Here is a 25,212-nt window from a genome sequence, read left to right as displayed (position 1 = left end):
AATTCTCAAAGAGATAGACAAAGACGAGCAAATAGATCTATTGAAGAAGAGGAAAATGAGCATCAGAAAAATGCCAAAACACACAGACCTAAGAGAGCAAGTCTTACTGTGGAAGAACGAAAATCACTGCATCAGCAACAAGCTAAAATAAAGAGAGGCAGGATAAGAGATCTTCAAACAGACACAGCACATCAATCCATAGCCACAGAGGAGAGGATAAATGTAATATTAATTATACTTACTGTATTGTCTATACGTTTCTATTTTATTTTTATTATTATATTACTTTAGGCTTCTTGCAAAAATATTTTTGACAAAAAACAATTAAGACAAGAAACAGAATGAGGTCAAGGTTCCTTGCCATTTAATATAGACTGTTCCTACTAATGTTTATGCACTACTGTTCTAGCTCCCGTTATTGTAATGGGCTTAATGACTAGTACCAAATATTTCCTCCACAGTTAAAACTGGTAAGAAAAGAAGAAGGGGGATCATAAAATACTCCATGTACGGAATTTCCAAAACTAGTCAACTGCTGGTGGATATTACCAATTTTCGTATTAAAAAAGGTAATAAAAGAGTTACATGGGCGGCACGGTGGCGCAGTGGGTAGCGCTGCTGCCTCGCAGTTGGGAGACCTGGGGACCCGGGTTCACTCCCTGCGTGGAGTTTGCATGTTCTCCCCGTGTCTGCGTGGGTTTCCTCCGGGCGCTCCGGTTTCCTCCCACAGTCCAAAGACATGCAGGTTAGGTGGATTGGCGATTCTAAATTGGCCCTAGTGTGTGCTTGGTGTGTGGGTGTGTTTGTGTGTGTCCTGCGGTGGGTTGGCACCCTGCCTGGGATTGGTTCCTGCCTTGTGCCCTGTGTTGGCTGGGATTGGCTCCAGCAGACCCCCGTGACCCTGTGTTCGGATTCAGCGGGTTGGAAAATGGATGGGTGGATGGACCTCCAGTGGCCAGCCTCAGCCTACACAAGAACAAAAGAGATTTTAGCCTCAAAAATAAAAGTAATCTTAAATGCGTCATAATCAGGCTAAAAACCCCACAAGGAGAAAGATGACCATTAACTTTCGCTTGTGCACAAAAAAAGCAACAGAGGACTTTTACAAAAAGAAACTTTATTACAAAATATCAAAAAAAAAATACAAGTCAAAGTTCCTCTAAGCAAGAAAGAGACACAAAACGAGTTGTCATAAAAGCAATCCTAAGCAAACAAGTCCTAGTACAAAAGCCAAAAGACAAGTCCAATAACTGAGCAGAAAAAGAATGACAAAAATAACAGAAAAGAAAAACAATGCTAACAACAAGACCACCGCAACTACAACACCCGACTGCTGGCTCTCACTTCTGTTTGGAATAAATAGCCAGAAGGAGGTCCCAGCAGCTGTGACATCATGGTTGCCACACCCAAAAAACACAGGAAATGGAGACACATTTAAGGCGAAAGAACACAAACAACAAACAATAAAAGTGAAACTAACAGAAATAAAATAAAAAGATGACAAATAATAACACAAAATTAACAAAAACAACAATGAAGCATAAACTACACATACTGTACATTCAAAATGATACATAACAGATGTGCTATGTTGAATTTGCAAGAGCTTACTTTACACAACTGACCCAGTGCAGCTGGTACTAGTACCTGCCTACTTCAAGTTCTAAAAACAAAGAAATTAGTTAAAAGTGTTCAAAAATTTGTGCAAAAGTACATTTCATAAAAAAGCAGTTAACAGGTAGTAGAGTTTTAAGAAAAAGTCTCATTTATAGTGGGGAATTAGTGGGGATTAATATTTATATTGTGACTAAGTGACCACACTCCAATGGCAACACATGCTGAGAACATGAACATTTAAAAAAAGTATAAGAAATGAAAAAAATGACACAAAAAAATCACAAAAACAGCGCAAAATGTATTCAACCAGCTGACACATACGCGGCATCCTGAAGTATCCCTTATTCCCTAATTCTGGAGCCTCGCTTTAATTAATACATGTCTGTTATTTTTCTGAATATGCTGCTTTTCTCCTCTTTTTGTTAATCACATCAGTATAAGAGACATTTAGGTATTGACCTGTGCCAACCAATATAAAAGCCCTAATCTCCTTATTTCATTTCAAATTGGGCATCACAGATAATAAAAGAAAAAGTAAATTATTCTGGTTTCATAACCCAATAAAATATCTATTTAGTCTTGCATTTTAAATATTAGCAGATATGTCTGAAAGAGTTGGTTGCCACAAAACAAGAAATTTAATCCACTCCAAACACAAGTGTACACATTTTCCAGTATTTTGAAGATATTTTTTGTGTGAAAATATTTCAGTGCATTTGATTATAAAGTCTATGTTAAGACAAAATAATAATGAAGTCAACCAGCATTCAGCATTTGGCAGGAGCTTGATGGGATATAACGTGTTTACAGAGTAAATATTAAATATTTACCACTAAAGTAAGATTTATTACCTCATCGGAACACTGTTAGCATACTATTGTACAGTGGATTTGGACACATGTGTGAAGGTTGGTTTGACTGAATGTGTACTGCATCAGTAACTTGGTTTTATTGTTGACTACTAAGGTGAGAGCTGCAGCTAACTCAGTTAAGAAATTCTCTAGCACTAAAATACATTGGAAGACTCAAAGAGTATCTGAAGTAAAGAAAAAAATGCCTATGAGCTGAGTGCAAATGGAGGAAAACTAAACCATGAAATATTGAAGGTACATATAACCGAATATAACAAAGCAGTCCTCCTTGAGAGGCAGCCCCATTTCTCTAAACTTGATAAATAATAATGCTGGAAATCCAAGAGCTTTATTCTCAACCATTGATTGTCTTCTAAACCCAACTCATTTAATGGAATGTCTTCTAAAAAATTCTAGCGAAACTTGGGTGGCTTTTGCAGCATTTTTTAAACACAAAATAAAATGAATTAGATGTAATATATGACATTCTTCTAAAGTTACTGGTAATTCTGTTCAACCTCAACATGCTGTTTTTAGTGAATTAAATTTGTTTACTCAAACAGGTCTACCTGAACTCTGTAGAATAATTTCTCAACTTAAACTCTCTACTTGTGACCTTTAATTACTTCTAAAAAAATTCAACATAGAAGATAAACAGGAAAGGTACATTCCTTAATACGGTCCATTTGATAATATAATATTTTAGTAAAAGATGTACACATTTTGCACATTTTGAGCATATGAATGGATAACAGACATGCCAAACACGTTAGGTTAGAATTTTTTTTCTTTTTGCTTTGCACCCTCCCCACCGTAACCTATCTTCTATCAGGGAGGAGCGAAAGTTTTATAATCATCAAATATTTCAATCTCCGGTTTTTGACAGATCTTGACGTTTTAGGGTCCCCTGATACTGAAAACATTAATATCACAATGATGGGTGTGTGCCTGTCTGTATGTGTGTGTGTCTGTTTGTGTGTCACAGTTTCTTGAAGATGGTCTAGAACTAAAACGGCTGGATGGAAAAATATGAAACTCGAAACTTAAGCCTGTTATGAGAAGACGATGTGCTAATTAGTTTTTGAGCCAAATCGTGTAAGAGAAAGAAGCACTCTAGAGGAGCTCACAAATACCGTAATTCTGCAATTAATTATTAATTTCTTCTAGTGAGTTGCTATTGTAATGACCTATCTTATAATCAGAAACATCAGCATCAGAGCAGCATGTAATTACTGAAATGTTATAGAATAGTTCGGGTAACTTGGTTCCTAGGGTGCAAAGCCTATTGACACTCACATCCACATTTTTTTCTATCAGTGTTTTTCACATCATTTGACGTTGGAAGGAAAGGGTCTCTATTACGTTCCATTACATCATAAACTCGTTTCTGCATGAAAACATGTGAATAGTTTTTTCTCGGCATCCACTTAATACTACATAAAAATATCATTTTTAAGTGGAATATTCCTTAAGTAGATATACCATAAATTTTAAGTATGGTACTACAATGTAGTGAAGATTTTTTTACCATTTAAATCTGATATGAACCTGAGAAACTGGGGATGGCCAAAGAATGATTGTCTTTCTTTAGAGTTTCAGGACTTATGCTGTTTTAAAATCCTGATATTTTTATCTTGTATGGAAGTTTCTGGATTAAAATAAAATATGTTCATGCCTTTTAATTTGCTCTAAATGAATCTTTAATTAGTATGACATTGAACAGGCGGAGTGGTGGCTCTGAGGCTAAGGATCTGCGCTGGTATCCCGAAGGTTGCCGGTTCGAATCCCCGTCACTGCCAAAAAGGCCACTGCTCTGCTGGGCCCTTGAGCAAGGCCCTTAACCTGTAATTGCTCCAGGGGCGCTGTACAATGGCTGACCCTGCGCTCTGACCCCAAGGGGTATGCGAAAACTACCAAATTCCTAATACAAGAAATTGTATAAGGCGAAATAAAGAACAAAAACAAAACAAAAAAGTTCTGCCTTACTGCAAATGTTCTGAATGTCATGATGACCCACTCATCACAGTGACACAATGTTAGACGGTTCACCCATAATGATTAAACAAAAAGGTCACGTGTATAGGTCAGCTTCATTGCTGCCACAACAGCATGTGAGTTTATCACACACATTAAATATAACATTAGAGATTTTTCCACAATTAATAAAAATGCATTATATACAACCTTAGAAAAAACAGCTTAATGGCTCTATCTTTTTCTACTTTGTCATGTAAAAATAACTAAGACAATGCACTCAGCACCACATCAGTTTTGTGATACTTCAGATTTCACCACAACCTTTCTAGGTTTAAATGATTTAAAGCTGACATTTTTAAACACACAAGGAAGTTAATAGTGTGGCCTGCAGACAAAGGTGTCACTCCATAGCACTGACTCACTATGAACGTGTTCCTTAATGTGATTTTGATCTGGACACGGAAAGACAAATAATTGTTTAATACTGTACATTACCCATAAGTATTCAGACTCTTGTAAATTTTCATATTTTATTGTTCTACAACACTGAATCACAGTGGAATTAATTTTTCTTTTTTAACAGTGATTACCAGAAAAAGACTATTCAATTTCAAAGTGAAAACAGACCTCTGCAATGTGATCTAAATTAATTATGAGATGCAAAACACAAAATAAAAGATCACTTAAGTATTCACAAACCTTTATTCTGACACCCAGAAATCATCAATGGTGCAGCCAGCTAGTTTTGGAAGTTGAATAATTAGTTAAATGGAGGTCTCACCTGTCTGTAGTTAAAGGGGTTTCGAATGATTATAGTTTGTTGTGAGTTAGTATGGTGGCCTTACCTACACAATGAGGACAGGAGAACTCTCCAAGCAGTTCAGTGAAAAGGTGATTGAAAAGCACAAGTCAGAGGATAGAGAAGGGAAAATAAACAAGTCACTGAATGTCCCTTGGAGTAAAGTTAAATCAATCATTAAGAAAAGAAAGAGTATGTCACAGCTGTAAATGTGTTTAGAGCAGTGAGTGAGCATGCAAGTAGACAACTAGTGGGGGATGTCACCGAGAGACCTATAAGAACTCTGAAGGAGTTACAAGCTGAAGTGGGAAAGCCTGGAAAGACTTGTGCATACAACAACTGATGCCTGGGTGCTTTACCAGACACAGTTTTATGAGAGAGTGGTCAAGAGAAAGCCACTGTTAAGAAAAACATGTGACATCGTGCCGAGTTTTCCTGAAGATATATGGAAAAATTCTGAAGTCAGCTATAAGGAGGTTCTATGGTGTGATGAGACCAAAGATGAGCATTTTGGCCATCAGACTAAACACCAACTTTGGCACAAAACAAACACTGCTTATAATCAAAAATGCATCATCCCCATCATGAAGCATGGTGGTACTAGCTGTGGGGATGCTTTTCTGCAAACTCTAGGCTGCCAAGGCTGTCAAAGGTGCACCAACTAAATACTGAATTGAAGAGGGTAAATACTAGTTATTTTGTTTTATACTTACAAAAACACAAAATAATTTTGTTTCCTCAATGTGAAAAAACCTAATTAAATCCACTATGTTTCAACATTGCATAATGATAAAATGTGTGGCTTGCAGAAGGCACTCCAGCCACCCCAACCTGACACAGACAGACAGAGACACAAGTTTTGCCACACAGCACATGTTTATTATACGTGGGGAAGCGCTTTTTTCTCTCTCCCAGCACAGTACAGTGCACAACACAATAACTACCCAGTCCTTTCTTTTTTTTTTCTTCCTTTTTCTCCTCTCTTCTCGTCACCTCCACTTCTCCTCCAGCAAGCTTTGTCCACCTCCTCCTGACTCTGGCTACTGGATTAGTGGCAGCTGCCTCCTTTTGTAGGGTACCCAGAAGTGCTTCAGGTGTCCGGTGATCTTCTTCCAGCAGCACTATCGGGTGTGGTGGAAGTGCTGCACCAAAGGGCTCAGCCATTGCAGCAACACCCTTTGGCAGCACCAATGGAACCCAACAGGGCTGCTCCAAATTCCAATTCCCAAGGTGCCTTGCCTTGTATCGCTCTGGTGGAGGTAATATACTTTCTCCCCAGGTCCTTCCACTATAGGGGCGTCCTGGCCAAGTAAAGACCGCGGCTGTCCTCCAAAAATGTAACACCTTTCAAGGGGGCTAATACTCTTTTTGGAAGTGGACCATTAAAGCATCTTGCAATGATTTCTACAAAAGAAAATTAAATTTATTTCAATTTGTTATTAAAATTTTCATATTATACCACATTACTTAACTTTTACTTGAGTATGTTTTTGAATAGTTGGCAGATGGGTTTATCCAAGGCAACATAGAAAATAAACAAACATTACAATTGTTTAATATTGAGCCTTTTTTTTTGCTATTTGGTACACTGTATTAATCCCTGAGGGGAAATTGTCTTTTCACATGACCTTTGGAGATCAGAGCGCAGGGTCAGCCATTGTACAGTACACCTGAAGCAATTTTCAGGTGAAGAGCTTTTCTCAAGGGCCCAAATGGAGTAGGATCCTTTCTGGCAGTAATGGGATTCCTGCCAACAACCTCCCACCTATAAGCACAGATCCTTAGCCTCAGAGTCACCACTTCACCTTTTGATGTGGGTTAAACAACACTCACCAGATCATGACATAAGAAAGATCCAGCAGTCTCCTGGTGTAAAGTACAAAGCACAATGAATGACAAATGCAAATATATCTAAAGTTACTGTTTGTATAGACTGGATTCAAATTTAACTCAGACTGATGTGTGTATTTTGAAATCCAATGCTGACCTCAGTTTTTGAGCCACTGTTATTAAAGTTTTTTCAATTCAGTTATTTATAAAACTACTGTATCTTATCATTATCTGTTAATATATACTGGTACATTTACTGTTGTCTGGGCTTTGAAACATCCTAAAAAGAGTCAAAATTGGTTTAGGTTATATAGTTTTTCCTAGTCTTTCACACTTGTGTTTCCACTGGACCTGGACTTGTAAACAGTTAAATGATTACTGTAGTAAATCAGATCCGCAGCTCAGAAAAGGTGGCCGATTTTTAAATAAATAATCGTGCCCTGAATGTGCAGGCTCCAATCAGATGAGGGTGTGCAAGAGTGCGTTTCGCTCCAAGGTTAATTGGGGAACTGTATGACTATGCTACATACACATGTGGAGGTGGGCAGATCAATCAGGCATCTAAATGATGCCACAGAGAAAGCGGCCTCTCGCACCCATACCCAATTAGGCAGTAGAGAATAAAGGAGCTTGCACGGGACAAAGGAGGAAGATCAAGAAAAATACAACTTGGAAGAAAGGAGGTTAAAGGAGAAGAGAGGGAGAGAGAGAAAGAGAGAGAGAGAGATGGTGAATGAGCAAATGAGTGAGCAGAAAGGAGGCAAGCAACCATGAGGAGAGCCCCTCAGGGGAAGGGTAGCCAATACTCAGTGTCAATAGTAGAGGATCACTCCAGCTGAGTGATTCAGGAAGCTGGAGTGATCAGTTGGTGCAGGCGACTCTCTGAGGTTCTGATGTTGAGTCTTGCAGCTGGAGCCATGGACATTAAGGACCCATTCCTATGTCTGGTGGAGGAGCTCTGCTCTTCAGCCATAGAGCAGCAGGGACCCAGACCCACTGTTTAAGAGGGATGGCTGTGCCCATCAGTTTTCCTCCTGTAAGGTCCAGTAAGGATAAGGGGAGGAGACACTAAAATAAAGGGACGCACCAGGATTTTTAAAATAACAGTTTCTTTGTCTGTGAGATTTTAACCTTGTTTTAAGGAATATTTATTGGATTGATTTTTAACCTCCACAAATGCACTTGGTTTTTATGGATTATTTATTTATTACAGTTTGATTGCACCGCACCTGTGTACTCTATTTGTTGTTGACTGGTTTTAATAAAAGCATATAATCACTACCCCTTGCTTTGTGTTTGAGTATTCTTATCTGCTTGCTCATTCCTCGGGTACGTTATCGGTGGTAGGGGGTTCAAGAGGATCCACGTAAAGGACCTGGTAGCATCGGACCTGCACCTTCACACTACGTCATGTATGTTTTTGGCACGGTACCCTTAATCCTCCAAAGTGTAAGTATGCTTTTCATTTGAAGACCTGACTTCTAACCAAATCCCCATTCTTTTACTATTTATCTGGGTATCTGATGTGACATTACTGTATATGAAAGATGTGATGTTCAGCTGGTTTCTGGAGTTTTTTCACTACCTACTAAAAAAGTGTAATTTTTTTTTCTGGGGATTTTTCTGGTGCACAGCAGATAGTAACAAGTGAGCACCAGATAGTTTCAATAGCACAGTAAATGAAAAGGGACTCCATACCTATAACATCATTTCTGATGCATATTAGTTTTGTTTTATAGTTGCACTTAGGAAAAATGGAAATTGGAGACTTTATAGAAGTATACTTTCAGCTTGGTCTTAAACACAAAGACATAGCACTTGTTTTTGCAGTTCATCGTGGATACATTATCACTGAAAGGCATTTAAAACATATACTGAAGTCTAAAGGTCGATTTCATTGTAAGGTCTATGGCAACACTGAGGAAATTATTGTGTTTATACAGTAACAATTGCAAAGCTCAGGTTAGCTTCATGGCTACCGATGGATGCACACAAAATGTCAAAAAAATGGTTTGCATGTGAAGAAGGAAGATTTTCATCTGATATTTCAAAGGTTTCTGCACTGTGATACAAATATAAGAAGCGCCACAGACAGCTGCTTGGACAGATGCAGCACTGCCAATTTATTCCAGCAGAATAAAAGGTTTTATCTTGTCCTTGCGACCACTTGTGCACCCGAGTTGAACACTACATGCCGAGGGGTACTACAGTCACTTGTGCAAGTTACTGTAACTTGCTGGAGACCAATGTGAAGCCTGCTATTCAATCCAAGGGGCAGGGACTGCTGCCTCAAGGAGTCCTTTTTCTGCAAGACAATACATGCCCACACATTGCTAAGAACACCAAGGCTTGTCTGGATTCTGCTGGAATCCAGGAACTTCAAGGCAGGTAGTGCAAGTGCATTGAGAAGGGTGGAAACTACCTTGAGAAATCGCTTTATCAGTTTTGTTAAGGTCCGCTCCATTTTCTAATAAATCCCATTTTCTAACTTTAGCTTGACTTCCCTTCCTACTTTTATCCAGAAAATATCCGTCAAAAATGCCATTGTCCTTCAAATCAGCGAACAAGGACATGAAGAAATCCGTTGACTCCCTCCTTAGAAGTCCCCACCAACTTTCTTTTCATTGATTGGCAGTCCTGGCTCTGTCCAAGTAGCTGTCTATGGCGTAGAGTACATTTGTATCACAGAGGAGAGACCTTATAAAATCTCTAATGTAAACATTTTCAGTACCCAGATCTCCTCTGGCTATTTTAGGACAACCTTTAAGTCTTTCTACAGTATCCATAAAGTAGCCTCCCACAACTTTTGGATTATTGCTTGTAGTAAATGCATTTAACCAAATAATATTACTGTAAAACCCATCAATGCAACCATTTATACAAATACCACATGGGCTAAGTTTGTCATAAGAATCAAAATGCCACATATAGTTTGGTCCTCTTGCAAAATAGTTACACCAATGGAGTCTTCTGGCTTTTCTAAGACAAACTCCTCTTGGATCTAGTGCCTTCAATGTCAGACGAAAATCTTCCTTCTTCACATGCAAACCATTTTTTTGATATTTTGTGTGCATCCATCAATAGCCATGAAGCTGACCTGAGCTTTGCAATTGTTGCTGTATAAACACAATAATTTCCCCAATGTTGCTATAGACCTTACGGCGAAATAGACCTTTAGACTTCAATATACGTTTTAAATGCCTTTCAATGATAATGTATCCATGACAGACTGCAAGAACAAGCGCTATGTCTTTGTGTTTAAGACCAAGCTGAAAGTATACTTCTGTAAAGTCTCCAATTTCCATTTTTCCTAAGTGCAACTATAAAACAGAACTAATATGCATCAGACATCCTGTATAGGTATGGAGCCCCTTTTCAGTTACTGTGCGGTTAAAAGTATCTGGTGCTCACTTGTTACAATCACTCCAATTCTAGAATTGTTATTATAATTATGCCCATTTAGGTCAGTTCCTCTGTATTTTGGGCATTATTATGTTATTGGCATGAGGATCTGGGCATCATGGTTTCATTGCAAGGAAACATATGGGCACAGAAAGTGGTATGACTATAAACTGGAAGACTTAATGCCATGTTTTTTCTCTTCAAAAGCATCTTATAGTGCCACTCAACAGTTCAAATAACCTGGCAGGTTACTAATGAAACCAATGAGTGCAAAAGAGAAACTGAAAAAGAACAAAGATGACAACAGACTGAATTGACCTGACCCCCAGATCCACTGCAAACTGCAAGATTAGCAAGTTAAAGTAGTAGCAGTAGTAGTAGTAATTGCTGATTTTTAACAATAACAACAATTTCAAAGAGGTTTACTTACTTTTTCCCATATATATTGTTTTACCTTTCATGTTGAAATTAATTACACAATACTCACTTTTACAGGATATTTACAGAGGCACAATCTTCATTTTCAATCATTTTATTCAACAAAAATATCAACATGTGTAATGGTCTGCTGGGGAGGAAGTAAGTACACCCTTCTTCTCAGAAGCTGTTTTTGCCCAAAAGTGACTTCACAGAGGCATTTTGCATAACTGCCCTCCAGTCTCTGACACTGACACAGTAAAATGTTTGAAAAACGTCTCAATGACATTGCAAGATATCGCAAGATCCCCAGACCTCCCCCAACATTTAATGGGATTCAAATCAGGGCTTTGATTAGGCCAGTCCGTAACCCTCCAAGTCTTCTTTCTGAGCCATTCGTTGCTGGATTTGTTAGTGTGCTTTGCATCGTTATCTTATTAAAGGTCCATTTCAACTTTGAGACAGATAATCTTACATTCTCCCCAACCACACTTTGATTTGATGCAGCATTCATTATTGACTCGATGACAGCAAGCTGCCCAGGCCCTGAGGCAGCAAAGAAACCCCAACCACATTTCCATCACCATGCTTCACATTGTGCTCCTGAAATGATGTCTTCGCTTTACACCAAATTGTTTACTATTACTGTGTTACTGTGGCCATACAACTCTGTCTTTGACTAATCGGTCCAGAGCACATTGATCCAAAAGGCCTGGTGTTTGCCTGTTTGTTCAATGGCAAACTGTAGTCTTACTTTAATGTTCTTTTTACAGTAAATATCAAATTTGTGCAATTTCTTTCTGTTCATAGATGAATGCACTTTGAAACCAACTTTTGCATTAGTTACCTGCAGATCCCAAAATGAAATTCTGGGGTCCTTAAAGACTTCTTTTAGCTTTAAATGGTCCGCTTGAGTTGAATTTGCAGGGCCGGCCAGTCCTGGACAAATTAGCAGTCATTTTAAATACCACAACATTTGTGGATAATTTTAATGGAATGATTGATTTCAAATTACTTGGTGATTTTTTAAAATCCCATACCAGACTTATTGGCATCCACTGCCTCCTTTCGGAATGCCTTTGAGAACTCTTTTGATCCTGCCATGATGACACCACACATGTCAATAACAAAGAGAAGGCCAGACCCTAGATAGCTGTGGTTTAAATAAAACAGGCTCCATCTGTATACTCCTTAATGAGGTTATTGGAACCCAATCTGGAACACCGGATTCTAATTTTTAAAGTGGTGACAAATGTAGAGGTGTACTTATTATTTCACATACAAAATCTGCATTTTTGTTAATTTAGATTATATGAATGAATACACCATGTTATTTTTGAGTCATTTGTTCAATTATATCACCTTTATCTTTTGGCACTGTTTTCATGAAGATCTAATATTTGCCTGTTCAGACATGTTGAAAAAGTCAACAATTATTATGGGGTGTACTTTGTAAATATCTGCTTGATTTAAGATCCCAGCTAAAACTTTGCAGTCCAAGTATCTTAGCTTAAAATTCGTATTTATAGGAGATGCTAGAAAGGAGTTATAAATTCCAGGAGTATCTGAGTTTAGAGTCAGAATGTAACTGGAAGGTTTATTTACTGCATATGTCGTTCATGAAACAGGGAAGGCAGATACATAATCAGGTTAAAAAGATAAATGAAGCATTGAAGGAGTTAAACTGTACCTAAAATGACTTTAATGTTATATCACCTACAGCAAGATGCATTTCTGTTACCCTCACCCTGCCCTCTGCTTACTACAAGTAGAAGCATTTTTTTATATTGAAAGCAGTAAGTTTAATCATCATTTTGTTTTCATCACTACTAACTTACGATCTTATCTTCACTCACATTCTGAATGTTCACCACATGAGTGTCCTGTTCACTTACAGAGCAAAGTATTATGGGGACCTACCCGTGCTTGCAGGAAAGTTGGGTATATCTTCGTAACGGAAAGATTGCTTTCTTGATGCTGAGTCCACAAGCAGACCTAAGCCAGATCCACAAATGATGCCAATTTTAGGTCGGTGTCTGGTTCGGCTAAGAAGCCACTCAGCTGTGTTTCGACAGTCATCAAAGGAGCAGCAGCTGTTAGTGAAAATAAATAACACTGTTTGTGTTAAAGTACATATACAATATCACATTTTCAGGGAAAAATAGCTATATATATATATATACACACATACACACATATATATAAATATATTTTATACGTACTGTGAGCCACTAGGGGGCATCAGAGAGCACCAAATCCCGGACACAACTTCACAGACAGCTGTCCCTTTCAAATAAAGCTGGTTTATTTGTACAAATACCTTCCACACAGGTCCAAAAGCATAATCAACACAATTCTCTTCAACTTCTCCTCTCTCTCTCTCTTTCTCTTCTACTCCTCAACACCACCCAGGTGAACTTTGTCCACTCTCACCCGACTCTGACTCGCCTGGATGAGGACGGCAAGTCCTTTTATATTAGCTAATCCAGAAGTGCTTCTGCTGTTCCACCCACATGGTCTGCAAGCACTTTCAGGTTAGGTGGAAAACCCATGAAAGGCATACGGCCCTTCCGTTTTCACAGCACCCCCTGGAGGCACCCACGGTACCCAACAGGTCTGAGACAAAGAACTCCAAGTCCCATAGTGCACTGTGGGAACCATGGGCACCGCTGAAATTCAGGGAAGCTATCATCTAATGTTCTGGGGGAGGAAATGTAATGAATCCATTGTTCTCCCCAGTTCTTCCATTATACAGGCCTCCCAGCTTGGTATTGTTCCCGGATATAACCCAATCAGGATGCCCTTGTATTCCTCCTGGCATTGACATCTTCTGCTTCTATTCTGGGTAAGGAAGTGTTTTCTTTGCCCTTTTTCGCGGAGTTGCATAGGTCTGGCCTCCTGTCCGGTTAAGGTAACACCCTCTTTCCCGGCCAGGACGCTCGCCTCTGCATATCATCTTTCACAATATATATACATACTATATATTCTACTTGTGTTACCCGGCTTCACTTGGAAAATTTCCTAAGACAATGTTGATACACCTCTCCCTGTAGTTTAAAATTTGGCACGAAATTGTCTTTGAATATTTTTTTTGCATCAAATTATATAATTTGAAATGCACTTTTATATTTTTTATACAGCATTCATAAAATGTTCTGAGTCTGTGGGTAAATCAAATATACATTGAGTATCCCTAAATGGAAATGCCTGGGACCAGAAGTATTTCAGAATACAGGTATTTTTGGATTTTGGAATATTTGCATTTACATAATGATCATGTGTGGAAACACGTGATCAAGGTGGGAAATGCAGCCAAACCAGCTAAATGATGAGCTGCATTTAGTTTTTGTATGGTGTGGAGGTACATACATAAAACATAGCACATTTTTACCAAAATAAAAAAATTGGCAACATAAAAAAGCAATTTGCAGTACAATCTATTTTTTCTAACACAATTGAAGCAATTGCCTGCAATCATTTTTCAGTAAGGACATCTAGTGATCTTGGAATTTCAGATTAGGGATACTCAACCTGTAGTAAACCTTTAATAGGCTGTTGAGAAAAGCCAAGCAAAATGACACCTTTTATAGGCTGTTGTAAGTTTTCAAAAGGTTATAGTTTGATTTCTCAACTTTTACAATATATTCCATGTGGTTCATCAGTTAATTTCAATGAACAACAATATAGACATTTAAAATTCATGGACCCTTCAAGAATTTCCTTATTAGATTCATAATGTGTGAATTATAATTAAACTCATCATTGCAATTTCTGAGTGAAGGTGAATATCTTTTTTGATTTGCATGTCAAATAGACACTTCTCTGTCTATATTAATATGTTCTGAGGTATAATTAGTAACAGTAGCCCTGTAAATCTTAATATATAACTCACCTGCCTCCTCACTCACTCACTCACGTCCGTCCGAAGCCGAATGCACAGTCACCTTCTGCACACATCCGAAGCCGAATGCGCAGTCGCCTTCTGCGCAGCTGCCCAAAAAACCTTACGAGACCGACATCCAACCTCAACATCACAGCAGTCGGCAGGATTTACAGCGCAAAAATTCAAAGAGAAAGGCAAATTCAATTTTGACTACAGCTCCAGGCCTAATTACGCATTCTGATTCAATTACGCATTCATTCAATACACCTATATCAGGTTTGTGGTGCTTACACTTATTACTATTCCATATTGTACTGGAACATTCATCATTCAATATTATACTATAGGCCTGGAAAATTCATCAACTAACAGTGCAAGCCTGTACAGTAATGAGTAAAGCGGACTACAATCATTACAAAACAACTTCTTTGTTACTTATCATTTGTTCTTCATACACTGCTGACACAAACTCGTGCCCATTTAATCTTACGTTGTCGAAACGGGCTCTTTGTCTAGTTCCTGGATATTTATGTGTTCATTTAACAATGTTGTACACTTCTGGATTAGTTTGTATGTATGTAACAACTGCAAGTCTGTTCAGTTTTGGATTTTTTGTGCATATTTAGCAACTGTAAGTCTGTTGTCATGCGCGGGTGCATAGAAAACAGTTTGAGGGCTTTGGTGATGAAAATTACCGTGGACCAAGGGTTGGCGCTTGGTCTAATTGCTTCTCTTCACCTTCCCCTGCATAATGGAATTTTGACAGCCACTACCACCTGGACCCACCTTTTCCTGCCACATGACCACTTAACCAAGAAACCATGTTCCAGTTCACTACACAAACTTGTGTCAGAGAAGCCGTTGCAATTTGTTGCATGCTTTTTGGTATTTTCCTTTTTCAATTATATTGTGTCACCACGGTGGTAACCCAAATATTTATCTTTGTCAGTCTAATCTTTTACACTGTTAATTTAGGATTTTTTTCATATATATGCAGCAACTGCAAGTCTGTTTACTTTTGAAATTTTTAAAGTATAGTTAGCAACTGCAATACTGGTCCTCTCAGAATTTTTAGTGCAAATTCAGACAAAGATATTTCAGTTGATTTTGTCTGATATTGTCTGTATATATATGGTGGTTGCATTTTCTTGTTTTGCTAGTATTGTTATGAGATAACTCAGTTACATTAGATAAGAATGAGAATGTATTTGACTGCAATGTTTGGTGTAACCAATTTTGAGTTTTGTTATAAGATCAATAGTAGTAACAGATTTGTAAAAAGAAAATTGACCTCTGCATAAAGCTCCTCTGAAGCAGAATCTTTTAACTGGCTGACCATTTACCCCAAATATAGCAAATAATACACCACTTCTGTAAACTTCAAATACATTTCTAATAATTTCTGTTACTGTTAACAATTCAAAAGTTGTAGTATAGTTTGAGGGACTTTGCATGTCATTCATATACATTATACATCATTGTGATTGTCACCATTTGGGTTATATGAGAAAACTTTGTAACGGACCCATTGTCTTACCACAAATTGGACAATTTGATGCCACATTTTCAAACCAAATATATACGTACATCCATCCATCCATTTTCCAACCTGCTGAATCCGAACACAGGGTCACGGGGGTCTGCTGGAGCCAATCCCAGCCAACACAGGGCACAAGGCAGGAACCAATCCTGGGCAGGGTGCCAACCCACCGCAGGACACACACAAACACACCAAGCACACACTAGGGCCAATTTAGAATCGCCAGTCCACCTAACCTGCATGTCTTTGGACTGTGGGAGGAAACCGGAATGCCCAGAGGAAACCCACACAGACACGGGGAGAACATGCAAACTCCACGCAGGGAAGACCCGGGAAGCGAATCCGGGTCTAGTAACTGCGAGGCAGCAGCGCTACCACTGCGCCACCGTGCCGCCCACATCCATACATTATTCACACAATTAGAGACAGTAAAATAAACAATTGGAGTTTTCCATTTTGCAAGTATATTCTACTAATTTAATTTACACCAATTTATTCAAGGAGAAGCACATCAATGTGTTCAGGCATCTCTGTATATTTCATTACATTGTGATTGTGGCAGATACTGGATTTGCAGACTCACAAAGGAGAAAATCAAATCAGACAAAAAGTCACTATGGTGAAACTCACAGTTACTGACAGAAGCAAAGCAGAGCAAATATACACATGCGGTCAATGAAAAATTAAATCAACATTAAATACAAAGACTTTAATGAAAGTCTCCTGTACAAAAACTTCTGAATTGCAGGTAAATTGGAATCCAAAAAGCACCCAAGGAATTCTGTTTCACTATGTGAGACCACAGGCAAAATAGCTAAAAAAAAGACTGAATGATGGATCGTAAACTCCAGACACCACTTTAATGAACTCCAGACATGTTTGAGTATTCTTATTACAAATTTCACTTTGTTCAGTTATTCTCAAATTCTTCAAAAAAACATTAAAGTAGCAGATCAAATGTCTGTAGAATACATGTAAAGATAAAAAAGGCCAGACATATGAGGCTCAAAATTAAAATGAATAAAAAACAGAGCAGGATTTTAGAAGACAAGATCATTTATGTAAAATTTTAAAAAGTGAAAGTAAAAGAAAGGTGGGATTCAGTGCAGAGGAAGATGAAAAACAGCTTGTTGGAATTCACAGGAATTCTCTATGGAAAATTAAATGTTCCACGTTTGTAAACCTATTGCCCTTTTATCCTCTGGGAAGAACATTAGGATTAAGAATACCAGATGTCTCAGACTCCATTTTCTTATCTTCTCAATGTAGAACCAGAAAATGGTTGTTCAAGACATGCTCCAGAAGAGTCACCAGAAATCCAAGGAATTTAACCCATTCTAGGAAGGGTTTTGCTTCTTTTAACAGGGCTGTCAAAGGTGGCACAGTTTGTTAGCATGTCCCAAGCTGACATATTTACTCTACCTGATATACTGCTCTAAATACAAAACCTTTTCTATACAATATATAGCAAATCGAGCTGGCCTACTTATACTGTATAAAGTAAGTTGTAGGATATTGTGTTAATATGTTAAAAACATTCTTTGTTAATTATTACATACATATTTACAAAGGTTTTTCAGTATTCACCTGTGGAGCCATTTGCATTCCATGACATCTTTCTTTGTCAATTGACTTCTTGATTCAATTTAATTTCACATATTTTTAAAATTTTATACCTTACATTTCATTGTTTAAGATATTAGGTAGGCAGTGTGATGTAGTGGTTAAGGCTTTAAATTTCAAACAAATAAGTTGTAGGCTCAGATTGTACTACTGGCCCTGTGTGCTCATGAGAAATTTACTTCACCTGCATTTTCTCCAACTAGAAAAAGAATAAAAGAAATGTAACCAATTGTATTTCTCAGGTGTTGTAAGTCTCCTTGGATAAAGGCATCTGCCAAATAATAAATAATAATATTGTGACAATACATTGAATTGAAATGGATGTAAAGCCATTTGTCAAAGGGATTCTGAAGCAGAACATAAAGGACATCGCACAGTGACAGCTAATATACAAGTGTTTTTATATGACCTACCCCAAACAATACAATAAATTTAGATTGACTAATGAATAGGCAGAAATACCACTGTGTCAATAGAATATTTGGATTGTATCTTTTAAAGCAAAACACTCTCTAGATGACCTTGTATTTTTGCTAAACGATTAGCAAAGATGAATAGGTAAGCTGAGCTTTGCCTGCTAATGTATGAAATGCAGAGATGAGTTATGGTTCATGAGATCCAAAAACTGGACTAAGAAGCATTTGTCCTGTTGCTTCTCTGAAGACTCTATGTTAATCATCCGTCTTTTTAGAAAACCTGTTTTGGTTAAACTGGAGGAAAGCAGGGCAGAAAAGAGATAGTGCAGTAAGTCTTGTTGTCTCAGTGTTCCAGGACACAAGGCTCCAGAACAGAACTGTTGATGGTCTGAGCTGTGTGCATATTCAACTTGTGACTGCATGGGTTTAACTTCTGGTACTCTAAGCGTGTGTGTGTGTGTGTGACTGCAAGAACTGAGACAGACTTTGGAACTTTTCACGACCAATAGTATATATGAAAATAAAAAAAGAAAAATTTACAAATGTACTACTGAGTGGCCTTGTTTTTGATAAAAACAGTGGGGGAACAGCACTTGTGTTATGAATTGTTAAATTTGTGAACATCATCATTTTCTTACTTTTGTTATCTAGTATTGTATATTCTTTTAAATGCAACATTGTTTTGTCCTGTTTTTTCTTTGTTATGGCCGTATTGTTTTTGACAACAGCTTGGTGCCTAACCATGTGACCAGGTTTGTACTGCATGTGATGTCATGGTGCTGACTGTATTTCAGATGGCAGTGCACAAGAGAATACTCTTTGCATAGTTACGGAAATGATTTCATGTCAGTGTTTTTAAGGGTGTTTGCAAAGCACCTGCTATGATAGCCATGTTTGTCTGTCTGTCCGTATGACACAACCTGCCTCCTAATTGAGCAATGTTGTTGAAATCTGGCATGCTTATTCTTCAAGGAAATTTGTCAGGACAGTGCAGTTTTCCTTGAGGTATGTCAACTACACCATGCTGGATATATTTTTGAAATTTCAAAATCTCCCTTTGAAAAGCATTTGAAAATGTGTGCAGTAATCTACAGTATTTAAAACAAAGAAATATATTATGCAACTTCAACTACAGTTAGTCTACTTTATTAATTTTACCTTGAGAGTGGTTACTTCAACCTGAATACTTTTTAGAAATGTTTTTCTTGTACTTGTTTGACAGCTGCCCCTGACAGCAGAACCACAAAATACTTGCAGCCATGTGCACTGAAGAAAGTACAACTCACTACATGGCCTTGGATGGTGCGGGGTCAAATGGCTATTACTATATAAGAAAGGTATGATGTTAGATGGATGTGTATTTATTTATACAATTCACTGATAATGATATTAGTTGATAATTCGATATGGTAGTCATGATATTGTTTATTTATTCATCACTGTATCATCCCTTAATGTACCAGAATGCAGGGGTAGGTCTCATTTTATGCTGACAGTCTGACGCTACCCCACACTTGTCTCTGCAGCTACACAGCATCTTGAGTAACCCTCAATCACAGCACCTCACTTTTCCCACTTCTTGAAATCAAAATGTTCATGTCTGTAAACGTAAAATAAAAGCAACATAGCTTGTGTAGAAATGTATGAAAGATGGCTCGGTGACACATAATACTACAGTGACTAAACATATGCTCAGTTTTTCTGACAAACTAAAAATAAGAGTATAATGATACACTTTTTCTCCAACACCATAATTTATCGGCAAAGTTTCACAACGATTCTGTATCTACCATGCCAACAGTTTTATCGTGAGGTTTCAGCACAGATTTTAAATATCAGTGAGGTACCAATCCTTAGCTGTCCTGTTTACCACTGGGAGGTTATCCACTTGCTCACTTGTGAAGACCTCAGAAAAATTTAAGTTTAGGGCATCTGGTATATCATTGTCTGTATCTTTTAATTCCTCTTTACTGTTTCTGATGCACTTCACCTCCACGTTGACTGTTCTTTTACTACTAAAATACTGAAAGAATCTCTTAGGGTCTTCTTTCACCTTATTTGCTATATTCCTCTCCATCTTTCTTTTAGACTCCCTGATATCCTTCTTAATGGTTGCCCTCATGTTCTCATATGGTCTAAGATTCACTTTGCAGTCATTAGCCTTATATGCTTTATAAAGCAGTTTTTTCCTTTGCAACTTCTTGTTTAAATCTTTATTAATCCATGGTGGAGTTTTTAAAAATTTCCTATTAATTCCAAATTTAGGTATGTATCTGTCCTGAATTACATGTATATCATTTTTAAACCTGTCTCACTGCTCCTCGACTGTCTCCACACTTAAAAGGTTATCCCAGTCTATCCTCCTTAGACTTTGTTGCATCTGGTCAAAACTTGCCCTACCAAAGTTCAACTTAACAATTTTAGTCTTTGCATCTGCATTCTTACAAAATACTGAGAATTGTATTATATTATGGTCACTTGACCCTAGTGGTTCAATCACCTCTACACCCTCAATTATATCTTATTACAAATTACTAAATCCAGACTGGCATCACCCCTTGTTGGTGCTTTAACAAACTTTGTTAAAAAACAGTCACTGATTACTTTTAAAAATTCCTGGGGCCTTATGTATAAATGGTGTGTAAGCACAAAAATGTTGTGTACGCCCGTTTCCACGCTCAGATCGTGATGTTTAAAAACTAAACTTAGTGTAAAGTCGCACACATTTTCATGCCAGCTCAATCCCTTGCATACGCAAGTTCTCCACCCTGTTTTGCAAACTGGTGGCACCCAGCATCAAAGCAGTGCTACTGTTCCTGTATGGTTTCCCTTTATTTTTTAGATTCTTGTCCCTGACGCAGCTTTATCAAATACCCTGAAATTAACTGCATATCATTTTTTAGTTTAAGGCATCTGATTGTAATCAACCTGTAACCATATAATGGTGCACCAAATGGCCAAACTATTCCAAATACCATAGCCACTTTAGTGTTGTTACAAAAAGTGCACCACTTGGAGTATTTTAACCCAGTGTATCTGAGTGTGGAATCACAGTTGTACAGCAGCTGAGCGGAAAGCTCTATGGCATCTGGTGTCAAGAGTTGGGAGAAATATCAGGATACAGCTTCTGGCACACACTGCCTCAGCCATGCGCACAATCTATTTGAACCTCTCCCATTCAGCAAAAGCTTCAGAACATTTCCTGTTCGGACCTCGCTGTTCAGAAACAGTTTTATCCCAAGAGCTATAAACACACTCAATCAGTCAAACAGTAGAACTGTTTCTACTTATAAGTATAATTGTCTCACTGTAAACTTGCATTACAGTTGTAATATTGCACAACCTGAGCTACTTATGCTTTCATATTATATATTTTCACTGTTTTTATCCTATTATTATTATTGTTGTTGCTGTTATTTTGCCATTTTATAGAAAAATAAGTTTATGGAGGATTTGCATATTGAATCTCATTGTATCATACAATAACAGTACAGGAATTCAATTCAATTGAGAGCGTGTATTTACAGATGATGATGACTGGATTCTAAATTGATTTAGTTTTCCAGGCACTACCTTCTAGGAGCTCTTGATATCATTTTTAAGATGAAATGCAGTAAAGTATATATTACATTATACAGTTAAATTTTTAACTTCATTTACATAATGTATAGTGTTAATGATTAAATATGCAAGGACTCAGTGGGCAAGGGGTATTGATGAGCTGGCACTCCAAGTACTACAAAGATATTTCAATGTTCCTTAAAAGTTTTGAAGAATCGGAGTTCTAAGCGTACAGATGGCTTGACATTTATTAAAGAGCTGATTGTGTAGCGATTGGTTATTTGGAGAAAGAAAAGGAAGGACAGGAATCGGGGGTTAGTACATTTGAAAGAGACAGTACTGCTGCAATAAATTATTATATTGAGGGTCACTCACGGCGCAGCAAGCATCTTGTGGGAGGCAGGAACGATCTCTGGAAGGGGCGCCAGCTCGTCACTACCACTGTGCCAACGTGCCTCAATGTTTTATACATGCTTTAATTTCTATCATCATGAAAATGATATCAGGTATACATCTCAGTATTTAAGATGTTCAGAGAGCTGTAACATCATGAATGTAATGTATTCTGTGTCCTGTCGGCGTAAGAGAAAGCTTGTTTAAGAAACACGTAGGGGTTCACACACATAAGAGTACATAGAATAACACATAGAATACAAAGCATTGTGAATGATTAAGGTCTCCGTGACCCCTTGAACCCTTGGATCAGACGTCAAACACCAGATAAAAGTCCAATTATTATTTATTATATAATAATAATGTGCACCAAGCACCCTCCTCTCCACAATACTCAATAACAAAACAATAATAATCAATAATCAATCCTCCACACTCCCAGACACTTTGCCACCCTTCCTCCCAGCTCAGCTCAAATGTCTGGGCTTACCCAGAGTCCTTTTATAGCCCCTGACCCGGAAGTGGCTCCTGGCCAAACCCCCAAGTCCTTATCCCTTCCGGGTCAGGGTAAACAGTCCTTTTCATCCCAGGAGCACGCTGCTTCCTCCAGTCACGTGACTGTGACGCACTCCTGGGTTATAGGGCATGCAAGAGCCCACTAGCCCCCTTACAGCGACTCCTGGCGGCCCCCAAGGTATCCAGCAGGGCTGTGTCACAACACTACAAAGTCCATGAGGCCCTGCTGGAACTCGGGGCACAAATATGCTGTCCGGAGGGCTCCTCCTAGCGGCCTGGGGGTGGCGACCGGAGTCCATAGCCGGTCGTCCATCACAGCATTTAACTTGCTACTTTAGTTACGATGGGATTTGAGAAACTATTAAATGATTTTAAGATGAAGTTTATGACATTCTACTTTAATGAAAAAATAAACTGTGTGATTGATGTGGAAATTTTGACCTTTTTTCATTCTCTGTACCCTAATAGGCTTCCATGACATTGAGACGGTGGGCTACGACTAATCTTTTCACTGAGACTTTGATATATGACCACTTCTTATTTATTTAGGGCACTGTGTGACTTTCTGAACTTGAACTTTCGAGTTTCATAGTGACAGATAGTCATCTAGCTATGGCTATTGCAGTAGGTGCATGGAAAGCATTTGCACAGACATGCAAGTTTGGAAATTTGAAACAGTTCTGAATCACAGTTAGAGTTGTTTCATTTATCACTCCCTTGCAATCGTATTCATTTAATATGATATGTTCAAAGTGTCAAGAGTCAATAATTGCAATTAGGTTTGGCATGCTCTCCAACAAGAAATCATGCAATGTATCCCCAGCCTTAGATATACATATGTATTCATGGATAGACAAATTCTCAAACCCGCTTAGTGCTCTTCAGGGTCACAGGTGATGGAGCTTGCCCTGGAAGCACTGGAACTGCCTGTCGTTTACAGGATCCTTTCAAGCAGACATTTTCATACACTCAGGGCCAATTAAGAATTGTAAATTAATGCACACAGCTTTGGAGAATGTACAAACTCAACACAGAAAATGAACAACCACATGATTTGAACCCAGAAGACACACTTAGACATAATTATCAAATTAATATATTGGACTCTTAGGTTAAGGTCAATACATATTAAATTTAGTAATATCAATATAAGACAGATTGAACAGCTAAATACAGTACAGTGGCTTAATATATCTTATCACAAATTATTGCATCAAGAAAATTCATTTTGTGCAAGGAGAAAATGAAAAACTATACTAAAACCATATTTATACATGACTTCATCATAATAAAAAAGATGAATACTAATTTAAAGCTAGAGAATCAAATAATAAAACAACTTTAATATTTACAGATATGAATCAGCTTTTCATTTTCAGAGCCCACATTTCTGGCAAATATGATATGCTGAGGAATGTAAGCAATTATATCATTTTTGCAAATCATAACAGAGTCTCATCAGCATTTTATGTCAATTTATATTTGCCTAGCTTTTTAAATAATTAAAAACTTGATGAAAAGCTGCCTTACAAATGAACACATTTTTTGTACATTTAAGAAATTTCATTTCAAAAGGTAATTTACCATTGGTTTCCTTTAATGTGCATCATGTAGTCCAATCTCTAGATTTAGGTTATTGAAAAAATGTAAATACTCTAGATAATATCTCCAGAAATATATCTGCCTTGTTAGGTTAGTAAACTGTAATCCTTGTTTTGCAAATCAAATTGAGTAGGCAAACTGAATACAATACTGATAGACCAATATTTTTCCCAAAAAAAAAATGAGTTTGTGTTTGTATAAAAGTGTACTTTGTACTTGCTACTGTCGTTATCTAAAAAATGCATGTAAAACTACCAAGATAAATATTAGTTAGTCAAGAAAAGCTGAAAAAGTCCACCTGTGTCAATACACATGTTGTTAATAAAACAGAGAAGGACAAATCATTTTGGAAGCTCACATTCCTAAATTCTAGGGATGGTATGAATTCATCAGAGCAATCCTGAAAGCAGTTATGTGTAATTTATTAATGATAATCACAGTCATATTTTGCACTTTTTTTAATGTGATTGTTTAGCCTTGTTGCTTGTGAAGAAACCAATGAGGTTTCACAACCGTTTTAAAAATGTATGTTCTGTATATAGTCATGTCTTTATAATGTTTTATTATTTATGACAAGTTAAAATTACAATAATAATAATAACCATAAAGTCATTCTGAACCCACTATTTCCAGATGCTGCAGACAGCTGGAGCTTACCCCACCACCACTGGCACAAGTCAGGAATTTGCCTTAGATGTGTTGCTGACCCTTTACTAGACACACTCACACATACACACAACAGGTCAGTTTATAGTCATCAGTCACTTTGTTGTGCACATCTTTGG

The 25,212-nt window shown here is 37.7% G+C and overlaps 1 protein-coding gene across 1 annotated transcript in view; it reads right to left on the bottom strand.

Moving 5' to 3' along the window:
- pnp4b (purine nucleoside phosphorylase 4b) overlaps positions 1-24,590 on the bottom strand; it is a 92,935-nt gene extending 68,345 nt beyond the window's left edge. Inside the window, exons 1-2 of the mRNA XM_028817776.2 lie at positions 24,410-24,590; positions 12,814-12,986 (exon numbers count right to left, since the gene is read on the bottom strand). Of these exons, the coding sequence (XP_028673609.1) occupies positions 12,814-12,986; positions 24,410-24,435 (199 nt within the window). The 5' untranslated portion in view covers positions 24,436-24,590. The remainder of the gene's footprint in view (positions 1-12,813; positions 12,987-24,409) is intronic.
- Between the last annotated feature and the right edge of the window lie 622 nt (positions 24,591-25,212).

Source organism: Erpetoichthys calabaricus, chromosome 13 (genome assembly GCF_900747795.2).
Source record: "Erpetoichthys calabaricus chromosome 13, fErpCal1.3, whole genome shotgun sequence".
In the NCBI taxonomy this organism is placed as follows: domain Eukaryota; kingdom Metazoa; phylum Chordata; class Cladistia; order Polypteriformes; family Polypteridae; genus Erpetoichthys; species Erpetoichthys calabaricus.
This window is presented reverse-complemented; position numbering and strand designations above follow the sequence as displayed.